At 43.7% G+C, this 26,201-nt stretch overlaps 1 protein-coding gene and 1 long non-coding RNA gene across 7 annotated transcripts in view; one reads left to right on the top strand and one right to left on the bottom strand.

Annotated features, from left to right (window-relative positions):
• Nucleotides 1-26,201, top strand: part of LOC135391757 (sodium-independent sulfate anion transporter-like) — a 109,465-nt gene that overhangs the window by 78,489 nt on the left and 4,775 nt on the right. For 3 of the 6 annotated variants that reach the window (XM_064622187.1, XM_064622186.1, XM_064622188.1), the window contains 15 exons: nt 15,738-15,994; nt 18,990-19,188; nt 20,651-20,736; nt 20,844-20,923; nt 21,044-21,098; nt 21,610-21,700; nt 22,169-22,362; nt 22,644-22,716; nt 22,799-22,843; nt 23,266-23,326; nt 23,414-23,469; nt 23,794-23,934; nt 24,029-24,087; nt 24,316-24,402; nt 24,504-24,680. In XM_064622187.1, coding sequence (XP_064478257.1) covers nt 15,738-15,994; nt 18,990-19,188; nt 20,651-20,736; nt 20,844-20,923; nt 21,044-21,098; nt 21,610-21,700; nt 22,169-22,362; nt 22,644-22,716; nt 22,799-22,843; nt 23,266-23,326; nt 23,414-23,469; nt 23,794-23,934; nt 24,029-24,087; nt 24,316-24,402; nt 24,504-24,680 — 1,661 coding nt within the window. Of the gene's footprint in view, nt 1-9,280; nt 9,506-9,794; nt 9,889-14,252; nt 14,367-15,737; nt 15,995-18,989; nt 19,189-20,650; nt 20,737-20,843; nt 20,924-21,043; nt 21,099-21,609; nt 21,701-22,168; nt 22,363-22,643; nt 22,717-22,798; nt 22,844-23,265; nt 23,327-23,413; nt 23,470-23,793; nt 23,935-24,028; nt 24,088-24,315; nt 24,403-24,503; nt 24,681-26,201 lie in introns of those variants that run through there. The other 3 variants (XM_064622192.1, XM_064622191.1, XM_064622190.1) reach the window with 3 other exon arrangements.
• Nucleotides 13,622-16,010, bottom strand: LOC135391759 (uncharacterized). Its single transcript, XR_010422089.1, has 2 exons — nt 15,702-16,010; nt 13,622-14,219 (listed from the first exon to the last, which is right to left on the bottom strand). It is a non-coding gene; the product is annotated as an uncharacterized LOC135391759 (long non-coding RNA).

Raw genomic sequence — 26,201 nt, 5'->3', positions numbered from 1 at the left:
GGATACGCTTCAATTGATTAACGAGGACAGTGTGCCGCCTTTGAAGGTGAAGGCCGCGTCTCGACGGTCAAGTGCACCCGTAGGAATTCTGATATAGCTTGACGTCGTTCTGCGCACGAGTCAAAATCTCGAGTGAGCGTCGATATTTTGTATCCATAACGGTACTTTGCACGGTGTTTTTCAAAAGGATGTTTCTTATCATGCACCGAAAGTCGCGGAGAGGTGCGTTATCTTCAAACGGCCCAAAGCTGACGAGAGCGAGCTCATGGAATGCATCATACGATCCGCTTAGATTCGTCAGTTGTGCGGGAGACACGGCCTTTGAATAATGGCGGTTGAAGAAAAGGCACCTGCAGTAGGATTCGAACCCACACGTCGTCCTCATCACCATCCTCTCATTTTTCCCCAATAGCAATGGCGGAGCATTCTGCTCAATGAGCGGAAGACATCCCCATATCATCGTCGTCATGTATTTCTCTCTCTCTCTCTCTCTCTCTCTCTAACCCACGCCCTTTCGATTTCCGCCAAGATATTAGAAAACGCTGCGCGGCGTCACATTCGTGACGTCATGCACGCAGGCTATCGACGGAGGCGGCCTTCGTTTCAGGAGATCGAAAAATGACCAAATGTTGAACGGCTTCGTGTTCTACTCAAAAAGAAAACAATTATCTGGTACGATCAAAATTCATAATTTACATTCGATAATCCACATTTCATAATCCATATTCTATAGCGGAAGTGAGCGATATGGAGGTATATTCCATGAATGAGATGAATGGTAAGGAATAGAGAGGTAATACACGCGGAGGTGTATCGGAGAGCTATACTTCAAGGGCGATGCTCACGCGCTATAGACTGAAGGATTCGAGGGGCTCATCAATGTTCCAGCACATAAACACAGCAACACTGTATTTCGATGACAATGGATGCGGTATTTCATTGCGGTATAGGCGGTACTCTACCGCTCTGATCGCGGTAATTCGGCGAAAATCGGCATCAACCTTGCACAAAACTTCGACTTGGAACAATTTGTTTTCAACAAATTTTCGCAACCGGCTGCAATCAGCAGAAGTTCCCACACTATCTCATCGACCACTAGTTCAAGAGACTAAAATCGTTCTGGTTAATTTTGAATAATCAAACATAGAGGTAGCTCTCGAAATAAACCCATCAAAACACATTGACCAGTATCGTTTCCTGTTTGTTTGTTTGTTTTTCTCTTTTTTCTGGCTCTATTGTTCCACCCACAAACGCGTTTTGGAGTAGCCAGTCCTGACTGGGTCGGGACTAACATCTTCATATTTTTCTTTCATTTCCAATCCAATCCCATCGAATCCAAGGAGTTCATTCATCCCTGCGGTAATCCAAAGTTGGTACGGAATAGTCTCCCGCAACTAGCTCTTGTTTACGACATGCTGTCTTCTTTTGTTGACTGCATCGAAGCGCATTTTTGTTGCATTTTTTGTTTTAGTTGAATTGTTGCAGACAGTGTTTTCGCTTGTACCGTGAATCGTATTTGGCCCTCCCAATATGCCAGAAGTATTCTAAATAAAAAAAATTAATAAAAATTTAAGGAGAAGCCTTAAGAGTGAGGACCGAAGTACTACGTTGTCCAGAAAGAAGTGTAGTTGACAGGTTCTTATTGCGCGAACCATGAACGAAAGTTTAGACATGCCCGAATAATTGTTTTGAAAACCGAATCGAATACGAAACCAATAGTTGTGTAACAGGAACGGATATACATGCAGCACATGTACGGGCACAAACACGTGTGCACCATGTATATAACGCGATATATTCATACGTGTCAGAATATGAAGTAGTGCTCACTTCGTTTTATGCGTTTGCCGTTTACGCATCTTTTTTGTCGTTTTCGCCCTTTTGTGTGCAGCTTCCGACCTATTCGCATATAATCGGTCTCGAAGAAACATCGATTTGATTCGAATGTAGAATTCCGTATTCGATTGGGCAGCAGAGCGAGTCCGCTTGTCGCAGGCGGAAACGGAATTGAGCACAGTATATAATTTAGCGACATTGAGCCGCGTCCGATGCATTAACGCGGAATCAAGGACGATACATTAGTTGACATGGGCGGGTAGAAATCCCGCGAACTGGTAAGGAAATATGAAGGGGAGTGGCTCATGACGAGAGTTGCCGATATTTCGAACAGATACCGTAGTTCGGCAATATGTACTGCGTGGGCGTGTCATGTAATATATGTCAGGTGACCAGATTGCCGTTTGCCTGTACCACCACCGCCGCCGATTTGTTCTAGCGAGATTCATTAATAAATGTGCGACTGACAGTCAATGTCATGGCCATCGAAGCGGGTGTAGGGCTCTGTGTCCTACAGATACAACACTTGAAGCCGCGGTACATCTAAAAAAAGCTCGTCTTATCGTGATGGACAATCGGTTTAATCGGGCTGCAGCAACTCATGCATGTGATTACGTGTCTACTTGACGGTGATGTGATAAAGAAATAAAAAATAAAAAAGTCCACTTGACCATCCCCCGATTTTCAGAAGTTGCTTGTAAACATGATGCAGTGTTCCAAGCAGCACATGTACTGAAAGTCGAGTGCAATAGGGGTGGACGGGTATATGTGGAAGGCCTTGAACAGGCTCGTTCAACTAAGAAACATTGATAAGACACATACCGCCCCATCCCTATTGCATTTGACTTTCAGTACATTCTGCTGCTAGAGGTAGCAGAATAAACATGATACGGATTGAGACCACTTGATGGAGGAGTAGCTACTTCGAGGCCTCCCATACGAGATGCTTTGTTTGTTGACCACATCTTGAGGTTTTGCGCAGCATCTGAGTCTATTCGTTGCCGTATTTCACCTGGTGGAGATATCTCACTCGCAGACGAGAAATTTATGCTAACTGAAGAGTTTCTTCCCATTTCGCGTCCTCCAACAGTAATCGTTTCGTACGGAATTATGGGCAATAAAATTCATTCGTAAAAATGAAATAACCACGTGGGCTCCGTTAGACTTCAATGTTAGGTTCGTTCTTGTGTGTTTCATTGAATCAGTTACTACTACGTTACCTGAGAGGCAACGCAAGGACACAGAGTGCTGCGAAGCAAGACGTGCTCGCTGTCCTTGACGCACCTTCGAATTCCCTTTACCAATCTTACGTACAAAAAAGAAAAAAGAAAAAGAAAAGAAGTGGCGCAATCGGGATTGCACATTCAAAGAAATTAGCTCTTCGACGAATCAACGAGAATTGAATGGCAAAATTGAATAGATAAAAGCACAGTCTCCTTGGTGGCAGCTCAAAGGTCGTGCAAAGGTCAAAGCTGAAGACTGGGAGGTGGTGGGTTCGAACTCTACCACCGGCTGTAGCTGTATGAGGTTTGCCCCCTAGTTTTCTGCCAGATGGTGTCGGCACAGTTCCCGCTGAAGTCTGCCCAGGACGCAAACTAAACCGTGTACCCCACTCCTTCCTCCTGTCCTCTCTCCACCTGTCCACGTCTATACGCCTCTCATAGCCACAGTTGCTTCGCGGATCTAACACGGAATATATATAAAAAAACAACGAAAGTAATCGTCATACGCCGCATATACGTTGTCATCAAAATTAGTGATTCGACAGTACGATATGTTCTTTTGGGCATCATTTCGATTCTTTTGTGTTGAAGGAGTGAAGTGGCACTTTAAAATACGTTACACGTTGGTTAGTTTCGCACTTGTCATCGTAATTCAAGACTTTAATTTCGTTACGATGCTACAGTCCGCGGCACTAAGCATGTGCATCGGTGCTTTTAGTCTGTGCCGCGCGTGTCACGGCATGGTACAGTTCCGGCGAAAAACACAGTGCGATTACGAAGCGGAGTGGTGTCGCTGTCCGGAACACGCTGACATAATAGTGTTGTCACTAGAACATTTGCGGTTACTGTTGTGGGATTCCGAATTCAATAAATTGGCATTGAAAACTGCAGCAATGCGCGTCGTACAGCGCATGTACACAATACTACGACCGCACCCGGTCCAAATCCACACGCGCACGGTAGGCATGCGTGCGCTTCTTCCGCTGTCTCATTGGATGCCGGCAAAATTTGCTTCCTGACGGTTCCATTGGTTGCCGCCAAAGACGTCTCCGTTTACATTGCGTTTTTCTTCTAAACTGCAGCGCTGTGTGAACCAATTTTGCGTGTATTATACTAATTGAAACACAAATTTTCATTTTATAAGTTTTTTTTCCATTTTAGTGCCCCTTTAAAAAGACGGGCTCATTCTATGAACCAGACATCACTGCGTTCAGCATCGACTGATAATCTACTTGGTTAATTTTTTTGTTTCAAAAGTGATTCTATATCTATTCTATTCTATAAGTATTTTAATATCGAAGCAAAAATTTTAATTTGTAATAATTTTAAATTTTAAAGATCAGCGCTGTTTCCTAAGCTATGCGGAGGCTCCGGCCACAACGAGGTCAGCGTCACGAGAAGAGCGCGAGGGCCTCGCTAGGAGGAGAAAAGAACGGACCGCCCGCGGCATCTCTTTTCTCGAGGCCAAGTGCTCTGATTGGTGGTGTAGGGAATGACGTTTTCGCCTTTTTCCAGAGAGAATTCCAGAATAGTACTCTGAACATCCGGCGTCTGCTCTGCCTGCTTTTTGTGCGAGAGTGTCCGCGTATCACGTAGTATGTATACCTGCGGCAACTCTACGGGTGCGCGTACGAATAGACCTCTCCCTGTTTGTAAACAAATGACGTCATAGTGTTCGATAGCGCCACCAATTTGTTAGAGTTGAACTACGCTCGGAGCTAGAGGCGAACAAGGTCGCGCCCGCAAGCCACGGTCTTGAAGGGATTACGATGGTCCCTGAAAGGGACGCGAACTTCGGTCCCACTTTTCTTCCAATAGGAGGCAGCGAACAAGTTCCCATTCGTGAAACCCAGCCCTCCCCCTTCCGATTTGTTTCGGTTTCAGTCTGTCTACCAACGTCATGATCACGTTTCTCGTAGAGGTATTAGATGTATCTCGTAGAGGCGTAGAGGTCTATTTATTCACGCCGCACTGTCTTCTACTTGTTGTCATTAGCTTTTTTTCCTGCTGCCACCCTCGATCCACCTGAGTTTTTTTTTTTTTGAGAAAACTGACAGCGAGGATCAAGTTTCAAGAAAACAAAACCCGATGGTGGCAGTGTGCCGGGCAATGTTAGGTTTGTATACGCAGACAGCTCTATATCTCCTCATACATATTCATGATGTCTCCAAGACGGCGATATACACAGGCAGTTTGAGAGCGCGTAAAATTGCGCGTGAATGCAGCTGCAGCGTGCGTTGCATTGGAACTCGTAATTAAGGTTAGGTAAGTGGAGGGTTTACGTTCGATAAGGGACACGAAAGTGGCACGCGGACAGCACGCTGGGATTAGCGCAATATGTACACTGGAAGGTTGTGCTGGAATTCCGTAGGAGAAGGTGTGACGCTCGCAGTTTCGTTCTGGGCGATTGCCGTGTATATTTATGTGAGGGAAAATTTTGGGATGTGTGTTTTGAGCCCACGAGGATGCTGGGAAGATTCTTGAGAGCAGGTACGTCACGTCACTTTCGTTGTGCTCTTTGTTGTATTAATAATCGGTACAATCCTCGAGACTATAAAGTTAGTAATGACACTGTACTCTACAAGTAACTTATGGTCATTGTCCTCGCGCGCAAACATTCACCGATTGAAGCTTCTCTACCGCCTTATGAATAAACGGCAATCAATACACCACCGGAACTTTATATATCGTTTAGAACGACACGATTCATCTGGCACTTGGCAGCCATAGCAAACACATGTATGTTTCTTTTTTCTTTCTTCTATTGTTTGTATTCTTTCTTTTTCATCATGGTATGTGAATAGAATGCCCTCGATGAGGAGACTGTCATATACAGTGTTTTCGTTCTTCAAACTTCTCGAAGCAAAATGCCGCTTTTTACGACGAACCTCCGTTTTTGTTTATGTACTTATTTCCTTGTGATGGGGTGCCTTCCCTACTACAAGGGTGCCCATATTATTTCAGCTTTAGAATACATGTCGGCGATGATGCTGTTACGCTGTAACCGCAAAAATGACACCAGAGATTCTGGAAATTAATCACTGAGAAGACGCAGCAAGATCACACCGCAACAACACCGAGATACGACGTCACCGTTATCTAAGCCTCGAAGAATAAACTGTCTTTCAGCTTCTCTTACGGCCACAAATCTGACTGCACGTCATCACGGCCAAGGATGATAGCAATTGGGGGGAGGTAAACATTACTTCCCAGGTGGTCGAAATTATCCGCAGTCCTACCCTGCGGCACGTACAGCATGTCACACAAATAGGCCGACTCACCATACGTGTAAATCTACTCCCAATAGACATCTACCCGAGAAACGTCATCATGACGTTGGTAGACCGACTGAAACCGAAACTAATCGGAAGGGGAGGGCTGGGTTCCACGAATGGGCACTCGTTCGCAGCCTCCTATTGTAAGAAACGTAGGACCGAAAGTCGCGTCCTCTTCAGAGACCATCGTAATCACCTTCTCAGGACCGTGGCTTTCGAGCGCGACCTTGTTCACCCCCCCCCCCCCCCCAGCTTTGAGCGTATAACTCAAGCCACCACATTGGTGGCGCTGTCGAACACTATGACGTCAATTGTTTACAAACAGTGAGAGGTCTAATAGACACTCTCCCTGTCCTTCTGTTTAAACCCAGACTATTGAAGGTTGCCTACATAAACGACACATGCGTGAATCACGTCAGTGACACAGCTCCGACTCCTTTCTTAACTCGGTTATTACGTACAAATCACCGGGTAACAAAAATGTCATTTTCGCATTCCTGCCGGGCGTGAACGCGAAAACAAGCCGCGTTGCTCCGTTCCCCGTCTTTTGCGCGTTGCCTTCAGCTCAACGACGTAATGAGGTGGAATATACGATAGGAAATAACCTTACACGTCCCTTCACTTCCTTATGTATGGTGGATGGAAGTGACATGCCAGCCACACGCGCTCACGGAGCGACAAGGACAAGTATAGTGTTATTGCTGTTGATTAAGGAATGTGTCTGGAATGTTACGTGGGACTTTTCTCTCCTGTACGTGTAGTTACACGGGTACAGATGATACTGCTGTTCTGCTGCGTGTCTCGTGAATTGTCACCTTACATACGGGTTTTTTCGCTGTGAAGTGTATTTTGTGATTACGTCATATCGCGTGAGTTCAACTTCGAGAACGTGAATTTACGAGTTATATAGAAAAGCGACTAGTGATAGTTGCACTTGTACTGTTAGTATACGCGTCACGCTCTAATCGCACGTTTGCATATATGAAGAACTTTCACGGAAAATGGGGTATGCTGTCAACCATCGATAAAAGAACGATCAAGGTTCCGGAAAAAAAGAAAAAAAAAAAGTCTATAAATCGAGGGATTCATAAGTCTAGGTTTGCAACTAGGAATGGGAACTGCATGTCTTGTCCTAAAGAGCGAGGGAGTTCGCAAGCTGAGGGTTCTTAAATAGAGCATTGCGTATACTTTCAAAAGCAGTCACTTCAACCTAGCTGAAGCGAAATTTTATGAGCGACTTTTTTGACCTGTAATACGCCGTTCTACAATTTAAAAGTTCATACTTCTGGCATCAGATTATTTTCCCGCAGCAGCACAGTGTAGTGTACCTCGGGACTTGCTATGCTTCAACTCCTTAAATAAAACACAAACATTAAAAAAAAACAAAAAAAAAACTTCAACTCGATATTTCTTCTACTGACCGCTAATTGTGGAAAAATGTCTCCAGCAATTGATTGCTTCGTTCTCATTGTGCAATTAGGGCAAAACATGCTATGTGCGTCTTTTATTGTATGATATACTCAACTGCAATCTCTCAATCTTCAATTGCTATAAATCACTCGCAGTACTCTGAGTGCAGTAGTTGGAGGACACTATAGCAGCGAGCGATTGTTCTCCAGGCTAAAACCTCTCATTTCGACAGTGAAAAGTCCTATTCGTAATTTATCAACAACAACTACTACATTATATTTTGATGATGAATGAGGAGTTTCATCGCCAGGGCCGATACTCTACCCCATTGCTGGTGGGAATGTGGGGAACGAAATAATGAGCCCATCACAATAACGATCGAGGTCCTATGGTGTCCAAAAAAGTCAAGAGAGCTTTGAGGGCAGAGCGTTGGTGGGCGGGATTTGGCCAGGGACCAAGCAATTTTGAGGGAGAGAGAGAGAGAGAGGGGGGGGCGAGAGTCCAGCTGATTAAGAGACACGGAGAGTGCGACTGGGGAAGGTTGGTAGTGTGGGAATGAAGAAGCATGTGCTCCAGATCTTCTAGAGCACCGCAGTGACAGCATCTGGAAGTGCCAACTTGTCTGAAGCGCATCACTGAGCCGTAAAAGTCTCATCGAGTCACGTTCGATGAATTAATGCAGCATCATTAATCATCATCAATTAATCAATTAATCATCATCATCATGAATTAATGCAGCAGATTAAGATTTGCCTACTTCAGTGTTTCTCTTGATTATTGTGTTCCATTTATTTCGGCGTGCAGTCCAGGGGTACCCATGCACTCTGACGCAGATGAAGAGCCTGATTCCGAATGAAATTGTTACTTGAGGAAGTCCATACTGAAACATTCGTTCGCAAATAATTTTTCAACGGGAAGTTGTTCTGCAACAGTTCTAAGTTACAAGCATTCGCACCAGCATATGATTATCCTTTCTTGCATCCAACTCCCGCAGGAACTAAAAATTCCAGCGGGAGTTGTCTAGGTTGCGACACAAGTTTACGGAACACGTGAGCGGCATACTTTTTGTTCGGTGCCACACAATAGCGGCTGGTGGAAGCGGGTGAGTTCACTGTTTCGGAGGGGTGGTAGGGTGCGCTGTTAGCGACCCACAGCTGTAGTTCCGGCATCGTTTGGCCGGGTGTGCCATGGAAGCTGCCGGTGTGTGTCGTTAACATCGCACCCATCCTCCCCTCTGAAAGAGTGAACTCATCCGCTTCCGCCAGTCGGTAGGGTGGCGCACCTAAGAAAAAGTATGCCGCTCACGTGTTCCGTAAACTTTTGTCCCAACCTGTACTTAGTTCCCCACTTTCGGACTTCCCCAGTTTCGTATCATCATCCTGACATCATCCTCTTTTATTGTCCCTGCAATAGTATAACCTCTGTAACCGGACGTGAGATAAAACGGATAGAGCGAGCGAACTGCATTGTGTTGCCGTGCGGCACAGTTTTATCGGCAGAACAGCTGAAGCCCGCAAACACTGTGTACGCGCCGTGATCCGAGGAGGGGGTTTGTTTTGCTTTCGAGTGGTCACGGGACAACAGTGCTCTGTGTATTATGAGGTAGATAGCTGTTACCAAGGTAATTTTAACAATTAGCTCGGAGCGATACCACGTCTAGATGGTTGTCACACGTGTGGGAAACGCGTCTTCTGTTGCACACGATGTTCATCATTCCTCACAGAAGCGGCGACGGGACGGGAACGTCTCCTTTGCTGCAGAGTAAGTTGTAAGTTCGCTCATTTCAGTAACTCACACGTTTAAAATAGATGCACCAAATATAGGTAGAAGGTCGTCTTCGGGATCGCATTTTCCTTTCCCGATTTGACGGGAACTCCCAGATCGTGACGTAATTTCGAACGCGGCAATCAGATTTAACGCTGCAGCGGTTGCTGCTGTCAAAACAAGATCGTGCAATTATACGGCACTGCAGAGAGTAGTTGAATGTCACCGAGCGGTGACATCGCGACAGCGGTTTACAGCGGGGTAATCTACAATGTTGTACTGGTTTCGTAAGCTTTGCAACATGATCGGAGGGTTCCTGCCACCTCCTGTGGTATCTAAACATCGTGATACCTGTCAAGTAACCCGACCTTCTTCAGCAGGTATTGTACAGATTGCATTTTGGAAGCGATCAGTGTCTTGCTTGGTAACGACCTCGGAACAACTTCACAAGTGCGTGCATTCGGGCGTATTTCCGATTCAAGGGGTAGATATAATTGCATCAGCGTAGATGATGTCACATAAGATACGGGTACATCGATATAGCTTATCCCAGGCTGCGAAGGAAGTCTGTATTTATGCTTCGACAATACAAGCAGCACAATCATGCATTTGAATTGTATTCGTCAGCTTCAATACAGGAAACTGATAACCGACTGATACTATATTATTGTACATGCACCTACTTCACACCTATGTGTCCTTCCATTGTGTGATGGCTTTTACTGTCTGTGGCTATCAGACAGATATGCGCTGCTGTGGGGGTGGAGGAGGACTTTGGGTCAGTACAAAGTGAGCAAGGTTGTGGAAGTAGATGTATACATCTTTCCGTTTAGTGTTCATTTTAGCCTCCAGTATCGTTGTGTTTAGTCACTGTTCACATTTCGCACAAGCAGACTTTCGGGCTCTCTTGTCTGGCTCTAACCTTCCGTTCGAAGGAGACAATGGCTTTTTCTAGCGTGTAGTTTGTTCCGAGCAATTTGTCTGTTGCATCTATCAGTATAGGAACGGAAGGCAGGGTGTGCTGGCATTCTCGACTGTACAAAACTGCAAGCAGAGCCTGCTTCTTAGGCACGACTTTGTTTACTCGTGATGGATACACACATGCATTTGTGTGCTAAGGGGTTGTTGCAAACTTGGCATCTGTATTGAGCATTCAATTAATCTTGCTTTGTTATGTACTTTTGTAGAAATAATTGCTGTGCAACCTATTGATTTCTGCGGTGCGTATGTAATGCATGGAGCATATGATTTGTTTCCTTAACACACTCTTCTGAATACAGCTTTTTAATTTTTTATAATACTTCATGGAAATAATACTTTATAATACTTTCGGCTTCGCAAATTATGATTTTACCCATGTCTTGTCCATTTTATATACAAGGGATATCCAGAGCACACAGTTTTATTTTCAGTGTCCGAGAACTATCGCTCGGGCCGCTCTGTTATGTTATACCCCTGTCACACGGGCATTTTCGATCCTGCTCGACCGAACCTGCTTGAACCCAATGCAGATCGGATGGTGCTACACGGCCGCTTCCATGCAGGATCGAACTTTGATCCTGCTTGACTCAAGACAGTTCCCATAACAGGCTTGAGAATTTCAAGACTGCTCGACGGCCGCCATTACGACGGCCTGTCATAACTTAAGACGGACATGCGCGCGAAGCTACAAATGATGCTTACGTCGGTATACGATAAATTACCACTAATATCGCTGTTATACAGGAAACGCGAAATTAATGAGTTTCGTTTATTCATTTGCACAGGTCAACCATTCAATGCACATTGAAAGTGGCCGTGTAGCAGCGTCAAAACTCGAGCGTGCTCGGGAAGTTCGATGCAGATCGGATTCGAGAAGGATCGAAATGCCCGTGTGACAGGAGTATTAAACATTTCAAATGTGAAGAAAGATGCATCACCACTTCGTCTCAGTATGGCATCCGTACCTTCACCGTATCTGTACCTTCACCGTATCCGTATCTTAACCATATGCAGGCTCACTTTATAGAGGTTCTACAACTTCCTTTACAGAGTTTTTACAACTTTATATGGCACTGTGCCCTTTGTTTCTTTTATGTGCACCTCCTAAAGAGGGTGTCACCATACATTTTTTTTAAAGGTGTTTTATCTCCGGCTTAACACAACAGCGGGAAAAAACAATTAGAAACTTAGACGTTACGCCGACCTATTCAGGTGGCATCATCAGTGCACAGTGAGCCCCGAAGGTGCAGATCAGCCTACTTATCCACCAAGATATCGTAAACCTCCGGCAGAGGGCCACCGTTGGCGTTACATGCTGTTTAATCACGCCTGATACACCAAGATTCTAAAAATCTTCTAGGGCCCCAAGGTTGCTCGCGAGCCGAGATCGTCACGTTACCAAAATCAAAATCGTGACCTTTCGATCCACAATGGTCGACCAATTCTGTTTTTGTCTTCGTAGCATGCGTAGCACTGGCCACATCGTGCTTGTGTTCTTTTATTGGTCTCGCCCGTCGTCTACCTGTTTCACCAATGTAGCTCGGCTCACAATCCTGGTAACTGATCTTATACACTACACCATTCTGTTCATTAGCCAGTGTGCAGTCCTTCGGTTTTGTGAACACGCTCGCCAGAGCGCACATTGGTTTAAATACTGTGCTTATGCCCAAAGGGCTTAATGCTCTACGGATTGAATACGAGACACCCTGAACAAAGGATATACACACCACCAATCCAGCCCTGTCACCTGAGTTGTTTGTCCTTTGTCGCATACGTCGTTGGGTATCACTGATGAAAGTTCCTGAATAGTTGCATTTCTTAAGGGTGTTGAGTACAGTCTCCAGCTCTTGGGCTCGTGACAGTTCGCTCGAAGGTATGGGGGGGGCGTGGTGTCGATAGTGGTCGAGATTAAACAAATAAGCAAACGCAGTCGCCCGCCACACCTATACTAAAACCGTAATCGTGAAATTCTACGGGCTTGTATAACAACGTTTGCCAGTTCATGTAATGTTTTTGTATACAACTACAAAGTCGCTGAGTTCGAGCATGCCGATGGCGGTCTTCAAGCAGTCTTGAGAATCTCAATCCTGTTTAACGAACTCGATCGGGTTAAGCGGGATCGGAGTTCGATCCTGCTCGAACGTGTCCGTGGAGCAGCGCCCGATCCGCGTTGAGCTCGAGGAGCATTGGCTCAATGCGGATCGAAAGTGTCCGTGTGACAGGGGTATTACACTCAGTTTCACACGTGAACTGAATAGCAGAATGAACACTGTTCAGAGCCTGGTGAAAAGTGCTCACATTCTTATTATATAAAAGGGCAAAAGTGTCATCCATGTACTGGCAGTAAAACTTCACAGGGAAAGGTGATGAATTGATCACATGCGTTTCAACATACTCCATGACTAAATCAGCCACAGTCATTGATCAGCCACAGCTCCCCATAACGCAACCCTCCCTTTGTAGGTGGTGTATCAGGCGTGATTCAACAGTATGTAACGCCAACCGTGGCCCTCTGCAGGATGTTTACGATATATCTTGGTGGACAGGTAGGCTGATCTGTACCTTCGGGACTCATTGTGTACTGATGATGCCACCTAAGTAGTTCGGCAAAACGTCTTTTTAATTGCTTTCCAACTGTTGTGGTAGGCCGGAGATCAAACACCTTTTAAAGTATGCCTCTTCCCGGCTTTTGGAATATATTTTCAAACCATGCATTTGTAAGGGGTATAGGGCAGTAACGTAGCCAGAAAAATATTTCGGGCGGTGTTCTATGGGGCCTTTACATGCGGGAGGAGGATGTCACCCTAGCTTCCCTCTCCCAAATGCACTACCAAAGGTACGATGTCGGAAAGGGTTTGAACCCCCCAAACCCCACCTCGGTTTTGGTAAAGTCTGCCTCCCAAGATTTATGAGCCTAATATTTGTGCATTGGAAGCTTCCCGTATGGTTGGAAGGTGCCGTAGAATAAGATTTTTGAACATGCTTAGAACTGAAAGAATGGCGAGTAAACAAGTGAGCTGGAGACAAGGACGCATAGTAAATAACATTTAGGAGTACACCCTCCGTTGAAGAGATCACTGACCTTTTGGATGTAGAATTTAGCTTGGGTGACTTGCAATGTAATTTAGTCAGTCAACTTTAATTTATATTTATTGAAGTAGACATTAAAGTAATTACACCATAACTTTGTGTTAAATTTTGTAGGTACTACCGACATAAATGACATTCACAAGACAAGCTGCATCCTGTGAAGAGCCAGTATGGCCTGCAATTACGACAGCAACACTGACAGATCTCCAAGCCATTGTTAGAAAAGACCCCTTTAATGAGAAGCGATCCTTGTAACAGACTGTGCAAACTGTTAGAAGGATCTCTTCTAATTTCAAGCATCCGCTCTAACAAAGGCTTGGAAATCGGTCTGCGTCGTAATTGCTTGTCATACTGGGGTTTCAACGGTTGTTAAACAAATAACTCTGCTGCAAGAAAGTACGTCAGCATCACTTAATACCGTAAGCTTTCTGAGAACAAGCAACAAAGGCTGCCAGATGTCTTGTACCTTCACATAATCGGGAGTCTGAAGTAAAACAAGATGCCAGATGTTCCGTGATGTCAAACTGTACCTCTGACGTCCAAGCTCTTGAAGTGCTGCATGAACTCGCGCTTCGGACTCTGAAGCTTCTTCGGCAGCGTCCTGATAAGAGGCTCCTTACCTGATCTTATCGGTGCAGAACTGTATAAAAGACAATGGATAACACTGGCCCATCGCAGTCACTTGCACAGTTTGGAACGAACAGTTTTCCCCTTTGCATCATGCCAGAGCGAAAAACTAGCTTGAGTGGAGGTTTTGTTAAGCTGGACCCCACCTGCCAAGAATCAGGTATTTCGCTGTATTTCTCTGTTATGGTGGACGTGCAGAACTCTGTTTAAACCAGAGCAATCTCTTTGTGGTTTGGTGCCCTTTTTAGGGGGGCTTGGTGAGGGGGTCTAGTGGATTAGATTAATTTTAAAACGCTCCTTTCACTTTTTATTTGTGGATTGATGGTTTTATGGAGTTGTTCGCTAGTTATGGCTTTGCCTGGACAACATACCTCAGCCTGTAATGGGAGAGGGGGGAGTATATGTTTGTTAAGGAAAAAAAGGAGAGGAATTGCATGGGTATCTTTGAACATTGTACAAGGCATGTGTAAGCACCGTAGCTTTATCATTAGATGATATTGGTGGCACTTAACAGTACCGCAGTGGTTAGTTGGCCCCGTGATGCTATCACCGTGACATGTTGATTCAAGCGATTTGAGTGTGAGAGACATTCATATGCAAAGAAAATGTGCACCTTGACTTTGTTACTGCTACAGCTCCCGCCAAAGCTAATAACAATGGAAAAAATGCGGTCTTGTTGCCGAACATGATCACAGCAACCCTTGGGGCGACGAGGAAATCGTAATTTAACAAAATTATTCTGTTAGTTTAACGCAAAGATTTTGTTCGCTTCACATTCCCCCAGTTTCCCCAGGGTGGCTGTAATCACGCTCGGGAAATGAGGCACAATTTTTTTCAGTGTTATTAACTCTGACTGGAGCTGTACATCACGGTGCAATATCAACCGAAGCGCAGTTTCTGCGAATGTGTCGCGCAGATATCTACCACTAACTGCACCTTTTGACTCTCAATTCTCATCTATATTTAGGGAGTGACTTTTTCGGGTTAAATGCCTTTCTCAGGTTCGGGGGGGCAAAAATCGGGCGATATTTTTAAATCTGTAATTCGGGGAGAAATCGGGCGATAATTGTGCCTTTGGGTGGTATCTGGTGTTTTTGCTTCTCCTCTTGTCTATTAAGTCCTTTCTTAATCTCTCTTTTTTGTTTTTTGTTGTTGTTTTTGCGAGATCGTGACCTTCCAGCGGTAATCCCCAAAGGCATATACAGTGTTGACAAACCTGGGTATATTGCTTGGAAAGTAAGTGACCCATTCGTACATGTGTTACACGTGGCGACCTCTGTTCGTCTTCAGTAGAAACGTCACTTGAGGATTTCATAGTGACTGGAGTGCGGGGAGAAATCGGGTTTAACCCGAATTGGTCAGAGGTCAGTGTTCGGGGGGGAATAACCGGGCGGATTCGGGTTTAACCCGAAAAAGTCACTCCCTATCTATATTTTACTTCAATACAGATCGATGCATGAAGCATCATTTTGGTGCTGTCCGTTTCTAGACTTACTTTTTTCTGACCTAAGCCTCGGGTCTTGTCGTTCAGGTGACCACAACAACGATGACTCAGCCACAGACGGGGAACACGAGCCTCCGACATTCTCCTGCCATGGCCTATTGGGCACCATGCAGGAGCGTTGCTGCTCCCTGCAGCGCTGGAAGAACAGGCTGCCCATCACCAAGTGGCTGCCACATTATTCCCTTCTTGACCTGCACGGCGACGTGGTTGCGGGGATCACCGTTGCTCTCACAGTCATTCCTCAGGGTCTTGCTCTTGCCACACTTGCAGGGCTGCCACCACAAGTAAGAGAATTCTTCCTAGCTTTGAAAACAGGGCGAAAAAAAAAAGAAAGAAGAAAGGGAAGGAATTTCAATGCATTTTTTAGTCTGAGTGATTCATTTATACAGATTACAGTTGTATGCTATGGCAGACTCAGTTCTTAAGTATACGGGGAATTTTTGTTTGCAGGGTTCCTGTAAACCTAGCTAAATTTCTACACGAAACAGGTACAGGCGCGTTCCCCTCGAGTTTATCCAGGGAACGGCATATTTTCGAAGGCCCGATGCGATCCACTGATTAGCAAATTAAAGATTTCAGATTTTCAATACATGGGAGTCTATGGGAGATGCAACAAAATCGCTTCTCTTGGCACGCCTGCCTGCGGTATTTGGGCCAAAATTATATCATTCTCTACAGTAACAGTCTGGGAATTGATCGCAATCAACAAAAAAGAAAAAAAAAGCGAAAAAAAAAAACAATTTTGCGATGGTGCAGCTAGCTCTCTTCAGAAGCGAATGTTAACCAGATCGCATGAGTCCACCTTAATGTGAGACACAACTATTGGAATAGGGCACGTCACAGCAGGGAACCAAAAATACTAGCTAATACTAATAAAATACTACTACTAATAGTAAAATAAATAATAATAAATACTAATAAAATACTAACATAGTTCATGCGGCACCATCTCCCTGCACACAGTATAAGGAGCAACGTGCTTGGGTTCCTCGCGAGCAGCGCCACGACGACTTAACAACTTTGTTTTTGTTCAATTCCGTTGCAAAGGGGCATCAAACCCCTGTCTGGGCAGGGCAGCAGGCAGTGTTACAATAAAAAAAAAAACAAGCAATACAACGTAAATATACATAAAATTCACACACAAACAAAAACAGCACATGGAAGAATGAATGTGAATACCAGATAGCAAGTGTGTGTCCTACGATAGGTTACAACGTAACTGTGGTTTTAGTTTGGTTTTAGTTTGCTGACTTGCTTGTGCAAATAAGGTTTTGGTGCTCATTGAAAAAAGACTGAACTACAAAGTTCATTACTTTGCACCCACAGATCGTTCTGCGTCTTCGAAGCAAGAGTCTCTTCCCTTCTCATAAGTAGTAGCTCGTAGAGGAGTCGTAGAGGAGTTAGCGAAAGCAGTGTTAAACCTATCGGGGTGATAAGTAAATTCAATAAATACCTTTATGAGTAACTTTTGCCTGAAGCTGCCATAAGTACCCTGTAGGCTATGTTTGCTCAGAACTGGCTGTACAGATGAGTCTAAGGAAATTTTACCTATATGTAATTACCTAGATGTATGTTACCTATCCCTATCCTATCCCATCAAAGTATTATGTAATTACCTGTATGTACGAGTATGCTACCTATAGCATGAAGTGCCTTATTTTGCATACACTGTATAGCAGCTTGGTTTGTGGTTGTTGTGGAACCCCATACCAGCATGCGATACTAAATACTGGAGTAGATACAGAAATAATAGTGCTGTTTTCTTCCAGTTAAGATTATGTTCAAGACAATGAGGGCAGAGGGAGCAGTCCCTTGAGTGAGCAGCAGACTTATTTGCAAACATCTTAGCAAACTTACCCACACTTACCACACCTTGCCACATACCTCAAGTGTTTTAATCAAATTTCGATAGTTTCGATAAAACAGAGCTGAATACGGTTCAGCAATTGCACATCTCAAAGTATATGCACCTTTTTTTTTGTAGCTAGCATTTCACTGGGTAGCATATGTTGTGGTGAACCTGTGTAAATCTGCAGTGCACCTCCTGGATCTGCTAGGAAAATGTTACTTGGCGAATTTCAGATTTCAGTAAAATTTTTTTTCAGATTGAGATTTGGTAAAGTTAGCTGCAGTAGGGGTGACGGAAGTGCTGTACAGATAAACGCTGTTGATCTAATATTTTTCCACAGCACGCATTCTTTAGTTTTACTAGCATGGTTATGAAATGCACTCTGAGCTAAACTTACCTTGACAACGTCAGGACCTAGAATGTTCACAGATAAAAATAGCGCAGTGTATTTTTTTACAAAGCGTTACTTGCTGCCTTTATCAATTCCTCGATTAGGGGGCTCGCCGGATCGCTTCTTTCTCTAATCGTCTGGCCCGTTATCTGGGCCCTTAGACAAAGTGTGAGCACTGCTATAGTCAGGTAGGATAGGCCTCAAGAGGATTGTTTACCGTTTCAGCCCACAATTATACTTCACGGTCCCAGATTTCTTCTCGTCGTCGTCATCTTTCTATACCTGTCATACCAACCTCTGTGTTATGTTTTATCTTCTTGCAGACCTCAACAAGTATTGTGATATCAGGTTCCCCCCCCTCCTTTTTTTGGGGGGTGTTCATTAAAGGGACACTAAACAGATATAGGAGCGGTGATGTATCAGGTTGGAATATGTTCTCTAAAGTCTGAAACATCTTTTCTCAAATAATGTAAGTTGACAGTGGCATAGTAGCACAGTAATTACGAAATGTGTTGTGCACTACTATTTGACCTTCCTCCGTCCTCCAGGTTCTGGCAACAATAGGGGACAAATCAACCACTCACTCTCACTCATCCTCCTTTCACTCTTACATTTTTCTCACTCATACACACAATCATACGATGGCCGTCGATCCCTCGTATGATTGTGTGTATGAGTGAGAAAAATGTAAGAGTGAAAGGAGGATGAGTGAGAGAGAGTGGTTGATTTGCCCCTTCAGATGGATGTGCCCTTGGAAGTCGCTGGGGAGGTGTGTTAGCTTAGCTCAATTGGTAGAGCCCCGGAGCGGTAATCCCGAAGGTGTGGGTTCGAACCCTACAGCTGGCTAACCTTTTCAGCGACTGCCATCTTTCATAGCACATTACTGGTTAATACTGACTGTTGAGATAAACGTACCCAAACCTCTGTTGTAATGCTGATGTCCTTTATGGATAGCTGCAGTTGCTGATGCAGCCTTTCTTGAAGAGTCTTTGCCTTCTGAGGAGGATGCAGACGAAATTTCCTTTTCTTCTTTTGGCAGTATGGACTCTATACAGCATTCATGGGTAGTTTTATGTACACATTCTTCGGAAGCTGCAAGGACCTGACGATCGGCCCAACGGCTATCATGTCCATCATGACTGCCGAGTACGTCAGCCACGGCGGGGGGCCAACCTACGCAATCTTGCTCACCTTCTTAGCTGGGATTATACAGGTGCTCATGGGAGTCCTTAACCTAGGTAAAGATGAGTTTTTATCTATCTGTCTGTGTCTCCCTTGTTCCACATACTATGGCAAGAAAGCAAACCACTCTCGTCCACTGAGGTCCAGTCACGTAATTTGCAGGTGTTGTGTGTCAGCTTCCTATTGGTAAACTCACTAATAAGGCCCGGTTTCACCAACGCTGGTTAACTTTGAACTGAGATCAAGCGTTGCTAAAACTTGAAGTTAATGGTCAATTCATTTTTGCAAACTCTAGTTGGTGATGTGATGATTGTTTCAGTAATAATAACCGCCTTTTGTGAAGCACAGTTAAGCGTCAAATTCAAGTTAAGGGACCGTTGATCTCGGTTCAAGAGTTAATTGACGTTGGTGAAACCGGGCCTAACTAAACGATACTAAATAAGTATACAGGGTGTTTCCTTTTTAGCTGCAACAAATTTTACTTTTCTCATTGGATTGCTCAACGGGGCTGCTACTAGGAAACCGTATTTTTTTCTCAACTAGGGGACTAATTAACAGATATTTCGATAAACTTTTCAATTATTGACTTTAGGGAACACATTGGAATTGCAATATTAAAGCCTGATCTCTGCATGATCCGCTCGAATCACTGACGAAGCACAAAATTAGTCTCAGTGCGCACGCGCTACAGACCTATTTCACCTTTGTCGTCTGCTGCAAATTGCAAGTGATCGGGAAAAGAGCGACAGTGACGTCGACATATCTGCCCTCACTTAACGTCGCAAAAAACATCGTACATGATTAAGGGAATCCCTTATCGCGGTATGTTTCACGATCTTTGTATTGTTTTTCTTTTTGCTTCCTTTTCTTCTCGCCGTATCACTCCTTTCATCCTGCTGAACACGCTCTTGCTCTTGCTCTTCACGGGTACGATAACCACTGATATGTAACCACTGTGGTGATGCGCAAAGTGTTTGCAGCTGAATTTTGTCGCTGAACACTGCAATAAGGGTTTGCCTGAATCGCGTATGACGCTTTTCTGTGACGCTAAGTGAGGGCAGAGGTATCGACTTCACTGTCGCTGTTTTGCCGATCACTTGCAGTTTGCAGCAGACGGCGGAGGTGATGCTGTCCGTCGTCCGTGTCTCCCCCTTGCATTTCTTTACCATGATTGAGTGTTTCTATGACATCATTTTCGAAACATAAAGTACTTTCAAATTAGTATTCTGAGTGCTGCTACAATATTACAAGAACAAGATCGGAGAACATAGAGATATGCACAGACAACTTTGTGCTTTGTTTCAAAAGTAATTCAACATTTTTTCTAGAGCTAGATATAGTAATATAATATTTCAATACGTATAGTCTGTAGTAGAGTATGATATACATAGTAGGTAAATAGTCTAAATGTTTTAAACAATCTTCAAAAATTTCAGTAGCGTGACTTTGAAATAGTTTTGTCTCTAGTGTGTAAATGATTTTGACCTAATTTTATTTCTAACTATTTCTCGTCACTAGGCTTCATTGTGGAATTCATATCTGGCCCTGTCATCAGTGGTTTCACATCTGCAGCTGCCATCACAATAGCCAGCACGCAACTTAAGGTAGACAGTTCTCATTGCATAAGCATAACTGAAACAATTACTACTATGTTAAGTGGTGCATGTTACTGTTTCTTCAGGCACTAACGTGCATGCTGTTTTCTTTGCAGACCTTATTTGGAATGCGCTACAAGGCAGAACATTTTCTGGACATAATATACAAGTTCTTTACTTCCTTTAACACAATGAGGTAAATGACTGGTTATGAATTATCTGTTAAGCTGCTGTTCTTTTTTTTTTTTTTTTCGGGTAGTTCTGTACTTGGTTGTGTCGCACATGCAATAGCTAGTTTTCATTACTTCTTTTCCAGGCTGGGTGATTCGCTCATGGGTGTTCTCTGCGTCGTGCTTCTTCTAGTTGTGAGGGTAAGTTTATTAATCAATTTATTTATTTATTGACTTAAGTTTGCAATCCCAGTGTTGCTGCTATGTACAGGCATGTCATCCGCATGTTGTCAAATGCCGCTGGCTGTTGAATTCATTGTTTCCATACTACATGTGGTCAATCCTGGACTGCATGATGTTGTTGCTTTAACTAGTTTAATCTCCAGAGCAATCCTTGCTTATTGAAACTTCCACTTAAAGCATACCTGTATTACAGTAATTGATACCTGGGTAAAACTACATAGTCTTGCGGTCCGGCCGGTTCAAATAAATAGATACCCATAATGATACCATGTTATTATTACAATTATTAGTAGTATAATGTTAGTAATCGTTATTATTACACGGTTATATCTATAATGTATAAATATAATGTAATATATGTGTAATGTTATTATTATAATGGTAAAGTTTAACGTTATGTTACCAGTGCTGTGTGATTACTACAGTACGAGCTTGAGAGTTATTTATAACACACCCTTGCGACCTGCAGCATTTCAAGGATGTAAAGTTCAGCCCAGACTCCAGGCTGCCCTGCAAGGCCCGAAAAATGATTGAGACTGTGTGGTGGACCCTTGCAACAGGTACCTCTTAATGCTACCTGTCTTTATGCTTAGAGCCTGAAGTTTTCGGGAAATATTTTTTCCTACATTCGGGGGGTAAAAATCGGGTAAATAAACGTGTGCACTAAATTCATGCAAATTCGGGTGAAAAAACTTCCAGTATGCTAAATTTGGGGAGAAATCGGGCTCAGTTATTCAAACTAACTGTAGCGGTTTAGAACAAACGGTGATGTAACTGCATTTTTCTGCCAAACAAGTATGTTAGTGCATTCCTACAGACATCCCTGTGAGGGCAATTTGCCGGGTAAAAATCGGGTTTCACCCTAAAGGGGCAACCTTCAATTCGGGGTGCGAATTTGGGGAAGAATCGGGTAAACCCCTAAAACTTCAAGCTCTACTTATGCTATATAAGCTGACAAAGTGCATTCTTAACACATTTACGTAATAATTTACGTTATAATTTACGTAAATCCTGTTGTCATGTTGCAGCGCGCAATGCCATTGTGGTGCTCTTCTGTGCCGTCCTGGCATGGTACCTGCAGACAATCAATATCAAGCCTTTCGACATGACCGACGACGTTCAGGGGGGATTGCCGCCCTTTGCTCTGCCAGAGTTTAGTTCCGACCGCTTCAATCCTGCCACCAACCAGACGATCTCTTTGGATTTCCTCGGCATTGTTCGAGTGAGTGTTGCTTTCGAGACTGTAGCCGCATCGATCTCCTCCTGAGTCTCTGGCGATATTTCACTCTAAATCATTGTGCCAGACGGAGATGACCCAACCATTATTGGGGGTCTAACTGCACAGTTTGCTGCAATGCGACACAGAATGTGCGTTTACGGCCGTAGATACTGGGAGCATAGTTTTCTGATCATTCCCATTCTCAGTCCTGTATCACTGTTACTGTATTTGACTCTCCCTTCTTGTATTTTTAAAACTATTGGAAAATTTATATCTCCATACAGGAGCTTGGTGCTGGAATCCCAATAATAGCTCTCTTGTCAATTCTGGAGTCTGTAGCCATTGCAAAAGCCTTTGGTAAGTGCCCCCATCATGGCTAGCTGGCTGTTCAAGCACTGTCAGGTCTAACGAAACCTTTTTTTTTTTTTTCTCAATGCAGCAAAGGGGAAAAGCCTCGATTCTACTCAAGAAATGATTGCTATTGGTAAGTACTGATTCGCTTTAAGGGTACTTGACTTGTGAATTTCTGTGAAATACTGAGACCGTGTGTGTGAAATGAATGTGAGAACTGTAAGCGTACTGGAAATATTGAGTAATCTCATTCCCTTTTCATAAGATTGAAATACTCACAAAATTCTCACAATATATCAAATTTGAAAATTCTGTGCATATGCCACATACTCCACCAGCGCAATGTCACTAACGCAAAATTGAGTCTCTTCAATATAGCCGGAAATGTGATTCAAAATTGACATATCTGACTAAACCAAAAATTTTATATATTGTACTAAATATTTTAAGGAATATGCAAAAAAAGCTCTATTTGTGCAAACTTATTTGCTTTTAATATCTCAACCTGGTGGTTGGTTGTGCACTTACAGCATTGTATGCTTGTGCTCGTTACAGGGATCTGTAATATCATGGGTTCATTCGTCAGCTCCTACCCCAGCACCGGCAGTTTTTCAAGGTATACACGAAACTTTCCATTGCTTTTTTGTTTGTTTGTTGTATTGTGCATTGTAACACTCGTCTAATAATGACATTCTGCTGCTAGGACTGCTATAAACCACAACAGTGGTGTCCGCACCCCTATGGGAGGAATTTTCACTGGTGAGCTTCTTTCATTGCCACTATCGTTACATTCATTTCAGTTATGTGCTGTATATTGAAAGTTCGATTGCTTTTGGTGTGTCAGAGTGCACATAAAATTGTATTGCATGTTATGTCAGAAGTTAAGGGCATGCAAAAATCCAAGAGTAATGTCAGTATTCAAATTTGGTTCTTGTGTTCTGAATTTCAAAAATTCAAAAATCCAAATACTATTTGTATACTCAGTTTTTTTTTTCTCAAGATAAATGTCATCTTTATGCAATTGCATTTTTTCCTTCCGTTTATTTGGCCTTAATGCATACCACATTTTTACTACCTCCCCAGGTGTGACCGTCATCTTGTCCCTCTTGTTTGTGGCTCCATACTTTACCTACATTCCCAAAGCAGCCTTATCAGCCATTATTATCACAGCCGTCATTTTCATGGTGCACTATCAGGATATTCCTGGCATGTGGCGGACAAACAGTGAGTAGTGCATACAATCACACTATCTCTACTTGCTATCTCTCTTTTTTTCGTTGCAATAATTTGTTCTGACGAATTGTGACCTCACTTTCAGAGGTGGACCTTCTGCCCTTCAGTGCTACTTTTATAATGTCCTTTGTAATTGGCTTGGAGGTACGTAAGCTACTTATTAAATGGAGCCTCTGCTAGTAGACTAGTGCAAAAATGTACTTCCTTGTGTTACACCCATTGGAACACACTAATTACACGAGTAAAATACACTGTTTAGGATATAACATTTTCGATAATGTGGGTACCATGCCCCATGAGTAGCACTTCACTTCGGGGTGGTTGCAATGGACCTCTTCAGATTTCATTTTAAGTCTTAACTTTTCTTTGCAGTATGGCATCATCATAGGTGTTGTGATCTCGCTTGCTCTCCTGATGTATGAACATGCAAGGCCGAGGGTTAGGATATCTGAGAAAATGGTGGGTGGAAGAGATTGCTACTTTTGTGCATTAGGGTACTTTTATCCACATTACAAGGTGTGGGTAATGTGTGCAATAATGTTAATCTTTTGCCTTCCTAGACTGCTTCCGGTATTCCATACATCTACGTGTCACCGGACCGCAGTGTCCTCTTCCCATCATCTATGTACACAAGCCAGAAGATCACAAAGGCTCTGCCAGACACTTCTGAGAGTTGCCTCAGGTTTATCGTCGTCGATGGTCTTCACATTAACTCCTCCGACTACACTACTGCTCTGGTGAGCACTAACAGTTTACCGTCATTTTGTTATGTCCTTTTGCCATCTGCCTTTAGCACACTTGAATTCATCTCAAGTTCACTTTCTACTGCTTACATGGATTAATTAATATGGATATGGGCTGTGCAAATACAGTAGAATCTCGATGATACGAATCTCACGGGGTTGCGGAAAAAATTCGTATCCGAAATTCGTATCAAACGAATTAAACTAAAATAAAAATTGAGGCAAGAAAATAGACAGTGACTGTTCATTTTCCGTTACTGTCAATGAAAGAGGTCGGTTGTAACGCTTTTGTGTCTCCGTTTTTGGCCAATGCTGCCCAAATACGCGAGATGATTTAAAAGATGTAGCACGTGCTTTTCACCCGCGAGTCTCGCGACAGTTGTCTAAAGTGAGCTTCGCATAAAGCAAGCAGGCGTTAGGTGAAGCCGACTTGCGGAATGGTGACGCGTAATGTTGCCACAAGTTGTCCTGATATGTTCCCTCCACGTGTTCTGGGGTTCTGCTCGCTGTTTTCTGCCAGAGCGATGTCACACAGCTTCGCGGTTTATTGTTGCAAGGGGTGTAAAAAGGTCAAAACAGAGATAAGGTGATAAGGTTCCGGGCTGTTCAATCCCTTTGATCTTATCTCCACCACCACCACCACCACCAAAAGGAAAGTCATTGCTTGCATTGCGCTACATGATGTAAGGGAGTTCGTGGTGAGGATCGCCCTCCCTTTTCGAAAGACGCAGCCACATGACTCGCGCGCTCTCGCGTCACGGGGGAACGACCTCTGTCGCATCCTCGGCTCATTCGTATCATGCCGAAATTGCCCGTAAAGGCAAGATAACGCGTTCGTATCATCCGAACTCTAATACATGGGAAGAATAGGCATTCCGGCCGGGACCAGAAAATAATTCGTATCATCTCGAAATTCGTATCATCCGTGATTGTATCATCGAGATTCTACTGTTGTGAAATTTGGGCTCAGTTGAGCAGTTACACTTGAACATCCATATAACAAACGTTGATTTAGCGAAATCCTCTATTTAACTATTGTTTCTGTTGCACAAACATTTCTCCATAGACACCAATGCATTTCTGCAATTGATTTAACAAGGTGTTTTTGTAAGACGTGTTCTATTTAACGAAGCCCGTAGGCAGCAAACCCCCTCTTTGCACCGTCTCATGTGCCTCTCTTCATGTGTGGAGGACAGAGGCTAAGTCCTAGAGGATGAGGCGTTGTTACGTGAAATCACATAAATGTTGAATCGGGCCTCGGGCATACACATTCATCGCTTTTGCCATGTGCTTGGGTTGTGGGAACTGCACAATTGCTGTCCCATTACATAAGTTTCGAATTTGTGTTCCATTGGTACTTTGTGATTAGTGCGGCCCAAAGAGCGAAGGTTTTGTCAGTTGATGAGGAACTTGCGATAATGAATGTCGTGTAAGTGGTCGAAAAGAAAAATTAACGTTCTTATCCACAACTTACGAACGTCCTGTGTTTGCCATGTAGGAAAGTATGGTACACAC

Source organism: Ornithodoros turicata, chromosome 4, assembly GCF_037126465.1.
Source record: "Ornithodoros turicata isolate Travis chromosome 4, ASM3712646v1, whole genome shotgun sequence".
NCBI lineage: Eukaryota > Metazoa > Arthropoda > Arachnida > Ixodida > Argasidae > Ornithodoros > Ornithodoros turicata.
This window is presented reverse-complemented; position numbering and strand designations above follow the sequence as displayed.